The 14,488-nt window shown below is 36.6% G+C and overlaps 1 protein-coding gene across 2 annotated transcripts in view; it reads left to right on the forward strand.

Annotated features, from left to right (window-relative positions):
- The window catches only part of FAT1 (FAT atypical cadherin 1), a 121,633-nt gene that overhangs the window by 44,896 nt on the left and 62,249 nt on the right, over nucleotides 1–14,488 (forward strand). For both annotated transcript variants that reach the window (XM_065899766.1, XM_065899765.1), the window contains one exon: nucleotides 11,357–11,671. In XM_065899766.1, the coding sequence (XP_065755838.1) occupies nucleotides 11,357–11,671 (315 nt within the window). The remainder of the gene's footprint in view (nucleotides 1–11,356; nucleotides 11,672–14,488) is intronic.

A 14,488-nucleotide genomic window follows, 5' to 3' on the forward strand; every position in this document is an offset into this window, starting at 1 on the left:
CAATACAAGTGTTTCAGGCAGTTTTTACTCGGCTTATGGAAACCTAGAAGTCACTCTTAACTTTTAAAGGTTGTTTGTACATTTCTGAAATTTCTCAAGTTCTGTTGATATACTTTGGATTAATCCTTTATACATGAGGGTTTAAAGAAATATTTTTATGCAACACATATGTACTTCTTGTGGAAAAATTAGAAAATGTGAACACAAAGAAGAAAAAATTCACTTATCCCTATAATCCACCATTTTTAGTGTATATACACATCTTCCCTCTATCTTTTCTCACAAAACAGAATTAATGTTATAATATTTTTAAAAATCGCATAATTACATGTTGCATCCTAAAATTCAGTCAGGGACTCATAACCTATAAAAGGATTTCTTTGACTTTTGTGCAAGAGATAAAATAATGGAAAATAAGTATTCAAGTAACTAGTCGTTAAAATACTATGTTGCCCTTCTCAAAAAGCAGTTCGAGGGAATAAATTACTATTTTATTTAACCGTCTTTCCTGTAATATGTTGTTTTACTTTTCTTGGTTTCTTTAGCACTTCATACCAGGCCTGGCAAATAGTGGGAACCATGTGTTTGTTGAGTGAATGAAAGAAAGTATAAATCAATAATAACAGGTTCCAGATTAATTTCTAGCAAGATCCAGGCCACTATAAACATTAACTCCTTTTTGATGAAGCAGATACTGTAGGGTACAGTTTTTTAAAATCTGTATTTATTATCTTTATTTAAGTATTGGAGACTAGATTAAAGTTACCAAGATTTCTTTTCCAAAGGGAGGTTTTCCTTAAAACATCAGTTTTTATCTGACACAGAACTTTTACAACTGATTTTTAAGACTTAGAACTCTGGATCCTACCACTCAATATTTTAAAGTTAGTAACGGGAAGCACATTCACAACTCGGTTATGATATTCTCACAGTGATATTCAGTATTCTGTAATGCCTTATAACTGTTATGCTTCATTTAATATAAACTTAGTCTGCATTTTTACCTAACAAGATGATAGGATAAATATACTAGCTTCCTGAATATAGAACAGTGTGGCTTCTTTTTTTATATCCTTTTTTCCTTTTTTTTGTTTTGTTTTTTTTTCTTTTTTCCTTTTTTTTATCCTAAACTTAGTCACATGGGATTCGTGAACTTTATAGAGATCTGTTTGGCCCACATTTAGTTGGGTTTATACTTGAATTTATGTCATTCCTCCCACCAGGGCAAGTGCTGGTAAACTTTTGTTGATGTGTTGATTTTTTTTTTTTCCCCATCAATAGTGATAGATTTATGAAGATCGCCTACCCAGGCTTGTAAGGAAAGAGCCAGGGCTTGAGTTAGATGTGTCTTTTGAATCACAACTCTGCCACCCCATAAGAACAGGAAAAGCAGAAGAGAACACCCTGGTGGTTATGAGTTTTGCCTGTGGACTAGTCAGCCAGGTTTGGATTCTTGCTTCTCTGCAGCTAGTTGGGTAACTTAAGGCAACTTACTTAACTTTTGAGGCTTACACAAGTTAGTAAATGTAAGTGCTTAGATGGCTAACTGGTAAGGGAATTCATTAATTAATTCATTGATTAATCTGTTCCTATGATAATGATGAATAAATGACCTTAGACCAGTGACTTTTCAACTCTAAACCTCTACATCCGCATATGGAAATTGAGGAGAGACCATCGAGCTTACAGAATAATTGTGAGGATTCAAAAAAATGGTATATATAAAGCATATGCTGAGTTGCATCCAGTAAACGTAAGGTGGGAAAAGTAATCTACATTGAATTTGAATAGCTTTTAAAATATGAAACAAACTGCTAGAAGCATTGCCACTGGTATGTGAAATGTATCCTTTAGATTTTAATGCCTCCACAGGCTGTCTGGTGTACATAGTTTTATCCAATTAATATGTGTTCAGATGATATTTTTGATACCCAAGGATGATCCTTTTTAAGAGAGCTTATCCATGAAAGCCCTCATTAACAGTATTAATGATTCTGACATGGAAATCTGAACTTGGAATCGTTCTCCACAAAGTGTAAAAACATGGTTTAGCAGAGCTTGACATGGGAATGGCTCTTTGCAAAGCTAAAGAAATCCCTAGACTTGAAACATGATGCTTAAAATCTGATTATGAACTTAATTAATATGTTTTGGTAAGTTTGCAAGTCAGAAAGCTTCCTCAGCTGATTTTAAAGTCATTGCAACAATTTTAATTGAAAGAGTTGATAGGTATACATTTTAATTAAAGTGATTTAAATAGACAGTCTAAATAATGAATAAACAGATTGACAGTTACTACATAAGAAGCTTTCCCTTTAATTATTAACTTATAACCTAACTCTATACAATCTAATTATAGAATTTCCTAGACCTAAAACTTTGTAAGTAGTTCCTTTATTCTTTTTTTTAAGCTCTCATTGTAATTTATTTCATAAAGGTGAACTTTGGTCTGGCACTATAAGTAGTTTCATATATAAATAATTTTGAATATTAAATTGTTGAAGCTGTCAGACTATCCATTGTTATCCATTGACTCAGATTAAATGAAACAGATGAAAGTGTTATCTAAGGTATAAAGGGAAAATGAGGCAAGAAGGTTACACTAGCAAAACTTTTAAAAGACTGTTGGTACTTAAATTTCATTTGGCTTTTTACTGTATGCATTTTAAATATGACTTAAAATTCATGGTTATAGAAATTTACAGTTAAAAAATATTTTAGGGCTTCCCTGGTGGTGCAGTGGTTGAGAGTCCGCCTGCCGATGCAGGGGACACGGGTTCGTGCCCCGGTCCGGGAAGATCCCACATGCTGCGGAGCGGCTGGGCCCGTGAGCCATGGCTGCTGAGCCTGCGCGTCCGGAGCCTGTGTTCCTCAACGGGAGAGGCCACGACAGTGAGAGGCCTGTGTACCGCAAAAAAAAAAAAAAAAAAATTTTAGTTCACTAGGTTTGTTGATTTTCTTTATTGTCCCTCCATCACTTTGTTTATTCTAGACCTTTCTTTTTCCCCCTGGGCATGTAATTGTGTGTTTGTGTGGTTTTTAATTTTGAAACAGAACTAAACAAAACCAAGGCTGTACTCTGTACAGTTTTATAAAGATTTATATTTTTGATCAATTTGTATATTGTTGACATTGTTCCTTGTAATTAATAAACATATATATATTTTTTTATCCCCTGCATCGGCAGGCGGACTCTCAACCACTGCGCCACCAGGGAAGACCTAAACATACCATTTTTTAAAGCTGTATCATATGTACCATTATAAATTAACCAAGTCCCCCTTTTATCCTGACGCTGTGGAATGTGCTTAATGTTTTAATGGCACAGAACAGCAAGGTTTTTGCATCATCAGATTCTTTACCCGAATCCCCAAATGTTGGGAAAACAACAAAACCAATTTTTCCCATCTGGTCACTCCATTTTTACATTCTTTTGAAGCCAGGACTTTCTCTGGAAACTGCAGGCTGTGTTCAGTTGCTGTCATGCTTCTCTCCAATCAGAGGACACAGCCAGAGACTCAGAAGTGTTACAGCATGACTGTCTGGAGCCAGTCTCTGGGATTGAATCCAAGTTCCACCAGTAATGAACTAACTGTGTGACTTTGGGCAGGTTGTTGCCATTGTTTCCTCATCTGAAATAGGGATGATCATATTACCCATTTCTTAGGATTTCTGTAAAGATTAAAAGATTTGAGGCATATTTAAAATAGCAGCTGGTGTATCATGAACTCTATATATGTATCTCTTGTTTTATATTATCACCATCATCATTACCATTTCACTTGAGTTTGCCGTGTTCCCAACCACAAATGGCTTCTCACAAAATAACACTCATGGCAAGTTATTGCTTTTGAAAGATTGGATGTTGGTGACATCGGTACCATGTCTTTAACCTGGAGGGATAGTTTTACAACATGACTTACTCTGTGTTTAGCTGTGAGAGGGCAGAGAGGCACGTGTTGAACTGTGCAGTATGCTAGTGTGCCGCCTGGTTGTTTGTTTGGCCCATGGGGGATGCTTCTTAGCTGGCTTATTTTATTTTGACCTTTGTAAAAATTATCAAAAACATGAGATTTTTACCTTATTTGTGTGGTCTCAAGCATTTAAAAATTTAATTATGTATGTATCATTCTCTTTTTAAAAGTATTAGGGTATTATTTTGCAGAGAATTAAACATGGCTCTCTGTACATTTTCCTTATGTTTTATGATTACCAACACCAGTAAAATAAATGATAATATCTTGTATACCTGAAGTGAAAGGAAGTATAAAATTTTTATTTGACTACTGAAAGCATTTTTTGTGTCATTCCCTAAGTGAACTGTATAGCCATTTTAGTATCTGAAGTGCCTTCAGTTTAACAGACTCTTATCTCATTTGTTCCTGTATTTAAGTCAGCAGTAACTATACAGTTTTGCCAACTAATGCAGAAGCAGGCAGGAACATTAAATATATATATTTACATTATGATCTCCTGTACTTATGTTTCTAAAAGAACTCAAGGGTTTTGATTTATTAGATACTATTGCGTGTCAAATTGGTGCAGTCATTTTAAAGAGTGTTTAAATTTCAGAAATCTAACTTTTTATATCAAGAAACTCATTTTATCACTTTGCACATTAATGTTATCAAGGCAAAACAAAGTAATAAAAAGTCTTTCTTACATTTATATATATATTTATATCTGTAAACAGATACATAGTTGGATTGCTGTTTAAATCTTATCCCAACATACAAGGTTTTTTTATGGGCACACTAGGATCTCTCAAGGTATTATACTAACAGCATTATCAGTCTAAATCTTGTATTTAATGAAAATGAGATAAAAAGAAATACAAAAAAGTTTTATCACTTAAGGAAACAAATCATATATTATGAACTCTGATGGTCATCCTTTGAAAACAATTAGGTAGATTTACAGAAAAACTGAGCACATACCACAGAGTTCCCATATAGTCCCTGCCCCACACACAGTTTCCCCTCTTATTGTCTATTTGTTATAATCAGTGAACCAATATTGATATGTTCTTGTTAACTAAAGCCCATAGTTTACTCAGTTTCTTTGGTTTTTACCTAATGTGCTTTTTCTGGTCCAGGATCCCACCCAGGATCTCACATGACCTTTAGTTTTCATGTTTCCTTAGGCTCCTCTTGGCTGGGACTGTTTCTCATACTTACTTTGTTTTTTGATGAACATCTGTTTTTTAACACATGCTTGATAAGCACCCATTTACCAGGCCCTGAACCAAACAGACAACAAATCCATGCCCTTAAAGGGTTTAGTTTTTAGGAGGGAGCTTATAGTTTACTTTTTAAACTTAATTTTAAGGAAGAATGTCTTGTAGCAGATTACTATTTAATATGACAATTATGGGACTTCTCATTTTTCCATAATTAGCAGAAAAAAATTGAGTAACCATTTACAGATTAATTGCAGAAACATAGATATTGTATCTCTACTGTATAGAAGATATCTCTTTTCTTTTTAAGCGAGTGTTGTTTTTATATTTGGGAAAACACTTAGTTCCAGAAGAGTTCTTCTGTTAATAATGAGACTATGGAAATGGAGAAAAGCAGTCAGTCCCTTGTTGCCTTCAGAGAAAATATCAAAAATTATATTTTAAGTTTAAGTTTTTCTTATGATTGACTAAGAAGCTTTTCATACAGTTGCTGCCTTAAGCTTGGTTCCAGAAAAGTAAAAAGTGTATGTGACATGGTATATCAGAAAGGAGGGTAGGGTTTGCAAATTTATGGTGCCAGATTGTTGCTGATTATAAGTATTTTTGAGTTGAAGTAGCTGAAGAATCTGAAAGAGCAAGGTTTTGTTGAAAGCTTTGGTACCAGGACTTGATAGAGGGCCAAGACTTGTTAAACAAAGAAAACAGGAAAATTCCAGGAAGAAAGGTGTTCTGTGACCATGGAAATTTGAGTCAGTTAAATTATTTTTGGCAGTATAGTGGCTACACTGGCAGTATGGTGGCTACATATAACTTTATTTCTGCCTTAAAGATTACTCTGTTGAAAGCATCTTGCCCTGCCAGTGGCAGTTGGAGGGACTGCTGGCTGTTCCTGTCCAAGGCCAGTGTTCAAGTTAACAGGCCATTAGCGAGCAGGGATACATAGTAGAAATTAGTTATTCTTGGAAACCTTTATTTACTTTTGGACGGTCTACTTGAGCAACTAATACTGTATCCTACAACCTTTGAATAATCAGCGTGTATAGGAAGACACCATCAGTACCTGTTTAATTATATGGACAGTAATGAATCCTTCTAGAAAGAAATTTTGCTGTGAGCTGTATTTTCAGCCACATTGGTCAAGCTCTTTCAACAATTACATTGCATTATCGTTTTCAGTCCAGTTTTTCCACTGTATGCACATTTAAAATCAGTTTCCATAGTGACATCTGGTGGTAGTTTTGAAATCCTAGAGAGTATGTTTGGAATGATAAATATTTTTATTTAATAGCTCCAGATTTCTAGCTTCTTTCAAATTTTTCAGCTCTATTAACAACTTTTCCTGAAAATGTCTTCATTGTATTCCTGAGATTGGAAAGCTAGGCATTTTTCGCTTCCGTCATGTTTCATTAAAGCCAAGAAATGATCTCTTATAACATTGCTGGGTGGTGCATATATAAAAGGCTTGTCTAAACTTGTCTTCTGTGTTCAAAATATAGAGCGTAGAATCACACAGCAGCATTCTTACCTTGTCTGCTGCTTGTGCGCTAAAACCTCTTGACAAGAAAGGTGTTATTTCTGCTTTAGCCAACTCACTGGCTTTTTCTTTTACAGCATTGATTGAGACGCTTTTCATCTGGCTGGAGGGAGCTGTTGTAGCCCTGGGCTATCACTTGTTTCTCCCTCACAGCCTGGGCTTACGGATCATCTAGTTGCTTGCATGCTATTGTTGCTCTCCCAGAAAGTGAAAGAGGAAATAAAAAATAGGAGCAGAGATGGCAGAGAAAGAAAGGGAGCTGAGAGAGGGGGAGATATTTGAAGACAGGAGGGAAACCACAGGAAGTTAGTGTATGGATGTGTATATGTGCCGAATAAGATGCAGTATTATTGTGGATATGTATTAAAGAGAAATATCTTTAAAACTGGAGTTTAAGTATTTATAGTTTTGTGTGGTTCCTTAGAGAATTGTTTCAGGAAAAGTGAACTTATAACCCAGTGTGCAAAAAAGTCGGAGTTACTGAAAGTTGGTTGGTAGAAGATCATGGATTGAGAGAAATGGGAGTGGGATGCAGTTTTGCGAGTGAACACAGTAGGTCAGTTCACTTCCAGTGATGCCTAGGGGTCCTTAGTTGTTGTTTTCTTGTGTTAAAGGTACTAGTTAGAAGTCTTCATAATGGAATTTTGAAAATTTGTTTCTTTTTAATGAATTAAGGTAACGGAATGTACAGAAGAAATCCATCTGTACATGCTAGTTGTGGCTCTAGGAAGGACTGGGAAAAGAAGAGTGACAGGTGTAGGAATAAGGACTGAAAGAATAGACACTGCTCTGGCCAGACTTCTAGGTAGTTGGTATGTTGGCCATCTCAGAAACTGGGACCCCCCCGTAAGGAATGATCGGGGTTCTGATGAGCCCTTGGTTAAGGAGATGCCTTGATCTAGATTCTCAGCATTCTGCCTGTTTAGCTTCCTAAAGTTGAGCAAATCATTTCAGCTTTTCTTAAAAACAAGTGAGTTGTACTTGAGGATTTCTAAAGGGTTGTCAGTCTCCAATTCTTGGTTTTGAAATGGCTAAGGCTTAGATCTACTACTAGTCTGTCTTCCCAGATTATCTAGACTGTTTCTAGCTGTTCCTGGACCTGTGGTCAGTTCTTCCTAGATTCAAAATGGGAGCTCAGTTCTGCCTGTTGCAAAAGTTTCTGCCTGGGGTCTCTCAGGGATGTATCTTGTGACTGAGAAGACAGATTAAAAAGCAGAACACAAAATCCCTTTGCATAAGTATGGTCTTTTCCCACCTACTTTATGCTTTTAGAATAGTGCTTAGAATTAGAATCCGCAATTAAAATAGTGCTTAGGCACTAGCCCCTGAACCACTGTGAAGCAGAGCCCTGGAATCATTTCTTCTTTATTGTCCTTTAAGTGTGGGGAAGACCCTTATCTCAGTAGTGGAAAACTGCTTGTAGCCTCTCATCATGGCAGCCCTCCACCCCGCTCCTTGGTCTCCAGTATCCTTGCTGCTGTGGAGTGTGTGACGATGATTCTGTGGCTTATGATGACAGTGTAGCCTGATGGTGAAAAGAGCCTAAGTTCTGGAGTCAGACTGTCTGATTCAAATCTCGATTCCACCACTTTATTGTTGACTGACCATGGCTGTGCTTCCTCATCACTGTAAGGCTTGGGCCATTCGCTGACTATCTAAGCTTCTGTCTCCTCATTTGTGAAGCCACGATGAAAATCATGTGATTCCAGTGTTCTTTAAACGATTTAATGCACGTAAAGCACCTAGTGAAGTCCTTGACATACAGTAAGTCCTTGTATTATTAAATTATTATATATAAATACAGTAAATTTATTTGTATTATTATTTGAGCATTTTGGTTAGAAGAAGTTATTCAGTATGTCCTCCTTTCCCTTTGGCAGTTAAAAATTCACTTTATTTCTTAGTTATCTATAAGCTGTAGTAATTTTGTTCTTTCTTTTTATAAGAATGTAATAATTAAAGTACATCAAAACATGAACATCTTAGCAATCACTATATGAAATATATATTAAAATATACAGTTTAAAAATTCATGAAATATGAACATCACTTATGCATATTTAATTACTAATTAATACAATTCTAGTTTCTTCCATATTTGAGTAGAGCTACTTTGGAGTCTCACTTTGAACTGTTGGTAGTATCTGGAGATTACCTGGGACTTGGAAACTTTCCCTCCTGACTGTGGCTCAAAGGTCATGCACAGAAGGGTGTGGCTACCCCCTCAGTTGCTAGGTTGATTGGGGGAGAGGGGCTCTTCCCAGCAGAAGTATCCATCCCATAATTGTACACTAGTCAGGACACAGACCAGACTCCAAGTGGAACTTGATGGAAAATAAATAACTGTTTCTGTCTGTGATTTAATTCTTATTATGTATTTGCATTTTCTACCTCTTTCTTTCCTTCCATCCTGACACTAAAAGAAGGTATTGTATGTGAATATTCACTTAATAAACTCCTTCTGAATACTGACATGCAAAAAAATGGACAAAGATGAGGTTTTACTTGTCTTTTCAGAGTTTTCATGTTAAATTTTGTTGACTGAACTTGTGTCATACTAACAGTAAGACAGATGGAATTTTGGTGGCCCTGAAGTCAGAGATTCCTAGTGTTTGAGTTCCAGCTCTGCCATTTACTATGACCCTGGGAAAGTTCCTCATCACTCTTAATCTGAGTTTTTCGTTCATGAAATGGGGATAATACAACATATATGGGCAGGTTGGATATAAGGAATGAATAAAATAATGCGTGTAAGACAGTATAGTGCCTGACGTATCATAAAGACTGACAAAATTTTTCCTAATTATTGTTATTAAATGCCTACAAATGATGTTGAGAGGGACACAGTTTTTTAAAAGTGGATAGCAGCATGAACTGTTGGAGGATTAGAACTCAAAAGAGGTGAATACAAGTACCATGTACCTGTCTTTAAATTTTCTAATAATACTTCACTTGCCAAATGAATTATGTTACATTTTAATGACATGGCAGAAACAAGAGAAGCATATGTACATTCATTTATTAATATGTAATCCTCTTAGAACTGTTCCCTGGCGTCCTTTGTATCGGTTGATGGGAGTGAGACAGAGAAAAACTGGAAAAGATTATTTTCACTTGGTTACTAAGGGCACTCTTCTTTCAGGCTAAAAACAAATATAATTTGGTGAACGGATTGAGTATGCATAGACTTATGTTCGGACCAGAGAAAGAGGAAAACGTGTTTGAGTTGTCTGCTGCATAGAGAGACCAGCTAGCTCCTTTTTTATTTAAGAGTTCTGAGGCTTTGTTCCATATTTCTAGGAGGAGATCCATTTTGAGGGTTTGCAAAGAAATAGTGAAGCAGTAGTTATAATGCTTCTGAATAGCAATACACATTCATTTTATGATAATCTGTTTCACATTATAATATTTAGGTTTGCTGTTTTTAAGTTGTAAACCTTTTGGGGAGTGTTAGATATAATTATCTAACGTTCAAAATAAATGAGGTTTTTTTGTGATATTAACCTCAAATAAGCAAATATTTAAATTTGCATAATGATCAAGAAATACAGATGTATATATTTAGTTGAGATAAATACTGTTTCATTTTTGAGCACAGATTAAATTGACATTTGTTATTTTTCCCATAGTATTTTGCGTTAAATGGGAAGCTTCAGTGATTTTAGAGTTGTAGGATTTCCATAGTTCATCCTGGATCATGTTGAACCCTAAAAATAGCGTTAATTCAGAATGATTATTGCACAAGAAAAAAATCCAGTGATGTATTTTGGGAAAGCCAAAGGACAAGTTTACACCATTGAATAAAAAGGTGGGATTTGCCCAAGAGAAATGGATATTTCCACTGTTAATCATTCTGAGAATAGGTTAATCTTGAGATTAAATAAGATTTCGCGTGGTTTCAGTGGCTGGGCCAAAACATTACAGACATTCTAACTTTTTTTGCAATTTTATAATTCCATCTCTTACTAGTTGACTTAATGAGAAATGTGTCCTAGTTTGGATCCCATTTGAGGACTTTTCTGTATCAACTCCAGTTAATATATCCATTCATTTTTGTTCATTCATTTAATAAATAATTATTGGGCTTTGGGTAATGTGCTGGCTAAGCTGGCATTTAGAAGGATGTGGTCTCTGCTCCTGTGGAGCTTATAATGTGGTAGGAGAATTTATATTTTTAGCATCCTGGTTGTCTTGCCATTTGCTTAAGGTGCTTAAAAGAAACTGACGGGTTTCAGGACACAAGAGACCATATTTGCCCATTCATTTCTTCGGGTTGTTTTGAGACTCAAATAAAATAATAGTTGTAAAGTGCCCCACATAGTGCCTGGCACCTAATACTAATAATGACAAATACTTTTATAACCAATATTGCGTGCCAAGTGCTATATTCTAATCATTATATGTGTTAGTTCATTTCATCAACCTAGGAACACACTACTCTTATTACTCCATTTCATAGGAAAAGAAACTGAGGCACAGAGAGGTTAGACAATTGGCTTAAGATCGCATCGCTGTAAGCGACACAGGAGCCTTCCGTACGGCTTAAGGCATAAGAGTTGTCATTTAGGCTGATGCTTTCTCAGAGTGACAGTTGGCGGCGATGGTTGACAGGCTACTTCATGCTTCTCTTCTTCCTCCTCTAGGTGTTATAGAGACTTCAGGTCGACTGGACCGCGAGTCCACCTCCCATTACTGGCTAACAGTCTACGCGTCTGATCAGGGCGTCGTGCCCCTTTCCTCCTTTGTAGAGGTCTATATAGAGCTGGAGGATGTGAACGACAATGCACCGCAGACTTCAGAGCCTGTTTATTATCCGGAAATAATGGAAAACTCTCCCAAGGATGTGTCTGTGGTCCAGATTGAGGCATTTGATCCAGATTCTAGCTCCGATGACAAGCTGACATACAAAATTACAAGTGGAAATCCACAAGGATTTTTTTCAATAAATCCGAAGACAGGTATGTGTTAATATTATGTATGAAATATTCATACTTATATGCTCTTGATATAGGGAAATTTAAGAATTAAGTTTCTTAATTTGCCACTTTTATTTAGTTTTTGATAAATCGGTTTCCTTTTGAGTTACTCAAGACAAGCCTTTATTCCCTCATGAAAATTTTATCCCCAATTTTTTTTCCTTTGAATTTGCTTTTATAAAACTATTTTGCTCATTAGTAGAGTTTCACTTGCAGGTTAAAAAGCAAACATTGTAGTTTCATTAATAGTTCCTAAATTAGTGATACATTTTAAACTTAACCTCAAATTCTACTGCTGCTAAATTTTCCAAACTCTACTTTTTATGAAAAATATCAAGAGTTTATTTCACAATTCACAGTAGTTTGTTTTTTTTTATGTTGTTTTGGAATTTTTCCTTAGAGCAGTGCTATGTCTCTTTAGGCAGTAGAGGATCAGTATTAAATAATTTTCAGTTTGGGAGCAGTTACTTTCTTAAACTCATACCTCAAGTTTTCCTTCTAACTGTTTTCTCCTCTGAATGTCTGACACCCTTTTTCTAAGTAGGTAGCTCCTTGACTCCAAAATCCTCTTCCAAAATCCTTATAAACTTCAAATATTTATTCTTTTACATTTGATAATGCATCAACTTTTTTCTGAAGTCTTGGTTCTCTTTTTTACTATTTCTCACACACACACACACACACACACACACACACACAAAGGTTCAACATAGCTATCATCTGTGTAGTGAAAAGTTAGGTATCATTTATACATGAAAACTTTACAAGTGGAGGGTTGCACTCTGATTTCTTGATCAGAGTTAAAACAAGAACCACCATGTGACACTGAGAGGACAATTTATTTGTAGGAACATAAAACTTCTCATGAAGTAGATCACTGGCCGTTGAACCCAGATTTTCGGTGATTCAGTACTTTTTCATAGGATCTAGTTATGGATTCTAAAGTGGTAGATTTATAATTTACATGCCTCTATCATGTCTTTGCTCATTATGTCTTATTCTGAGGGAGCTGGCCTGTTCAGTTACTGGGTTGTCTTTTTGATATGTCAAAGAAATAATATACAAAAACCAAAGTTAAGGAGGCATTCTCAGCTTCCTTGCCAGTTTTTTTTTTTTTGGGTGCAATTCTTATTTCATAATTTCCTTCGTTGAACTTAAAAGGAAGCAGTTCTTGAGGTGAAGGAAGCTTGAGTTCAATATCTGTGTACCAAAATACCTGTAGAAAGATAATCTGATAAGGGAACATGTGTGTATGTAATATTTTGTGTCTTAAAAAGTACATTAAAATGTTAGTTTTTAAACCTCTTGTCACCGTATTCCAACCTATCATATAGACTTTCTTGATTGCTACAAGTCAACAAGATTTATTTTGACTGTATTAGGATTTACTTTTACCTTGAGATAATTATGCCATTATAATTATATAAGTTAGAGCTACTGAAACCTTGAAACCTTGGTCATCTCAGGCCTCTGAAATGATGATGACACTGCTGTTGTGTTATGTCTTGTAGAAGTGGGATTAATGTGGCATTGCTACTCCCTTTACGTCTCTCTATTCTGACAACTCTTTTTTTTTTTTGCGGTACGTGGGCCTCTCACTGTTGTGGCCTCTCCCATTGTGGAGCACAGGCTCCGGACACGCAGGCTCAGCGGCCATGGCTCACGGGCCTAGCCGCTCCGCGGCATGTGGGATCCTCCCGGACCAGGGCACGAACCCGTGTCCCCTGCATTGGCAGGCGGACTCTCAACCACTGCACCACCAGGGAAGCCTTATTCTGACAACTCTTAAAAAGAGATGTCTGCCGAGACTTCTAAGCTCTTCCTTATCTTCCAGGAGTAGAAATCCCTTTCAGGAGTCCATAGCTAGCTCCCAGACCCCTGGGTGGGTAGCATATGCATCCTGCTGATAGGATAGCAGGGGAAAAGCCATGAGACTACAGAGAGGTTTTATTTTTTTATGAGTTGAAGGCAGATAGTAGTGGAAAATAACCATAGTTAGCACTCAGGAATATTTGTTGTGAAGTATGTAATAAACTGTGTGTTTAATAGAGAAATTTGATCATTCTACAAGTCACCTGAAGTCTCTAAAGACTGAGAAATAACCATATTTTAGCATGGGCATTATAAAAGAATATAGTAAATACAGCCTCAGTATTATTGGGGGCCAGACTATGAAAGCTGGTGAAAGACAGCCTGGTGGAAGAAAGTTCCTGTGATGTGCTGACCCATCAGACCACCTGCGGACCCTAAATCGTGTTACTTGATTATTAATGGCGGAGCAAGAAAATCACTGGGCTGGAAATCAGGAGATGTGGACAGTAGTGAGGCTTTACCTCTGGGATCTTGGAGAAAACTGGCTCCCAGGTCCTCACATCTTGTGACTAGTGCTGAGCATTTCTGCAGGCCTGTTTAGGCAAGTGCATGCATGCGTGCTCAGCATCACTTCCAGGAAGGATGCCACGGCCTCTCCCACTTGCAGGTGTTAGTTACCTTTGCTCTGTTAACTCTGCATGAGATAACCAAGGTCTTAGTAGATTGACAGATCCTGTGCCTCTCCTTTGGATAAACAAATTTGACAAGGTAAAATGCATCTGCTTGCCCCTTAGTGGTAAAGAGAAATTTAGGACCCTGGTGATTATCAAAGCATCCAGCAGACTGGAGAAAGCTGGAATTCATTGCCATTCAAATTGTTTGTTTACACATCGAGCGTTTATTGAGCTTCTGCTGTGTATCCAGCATGTTAAGAGATGCTTTGAGAGTATGTAGTCTACGTAAGTGAAATAGCAAAGAGAGACAGGT

This window comes from Phocoena phocoena, chromosome 21 (genome assembly GCF_963924675.1).
Source record: "Phocoena phocoena chromosome 21, mPhoPho1.1, whole genome shotgun sequence".
Lineage (NCBI taxonomy): Eukaryota > Metazoa > Chordata > Mammalia > Artiodactyla > Phocoenidae > Phocoena > Phocoena phocoena.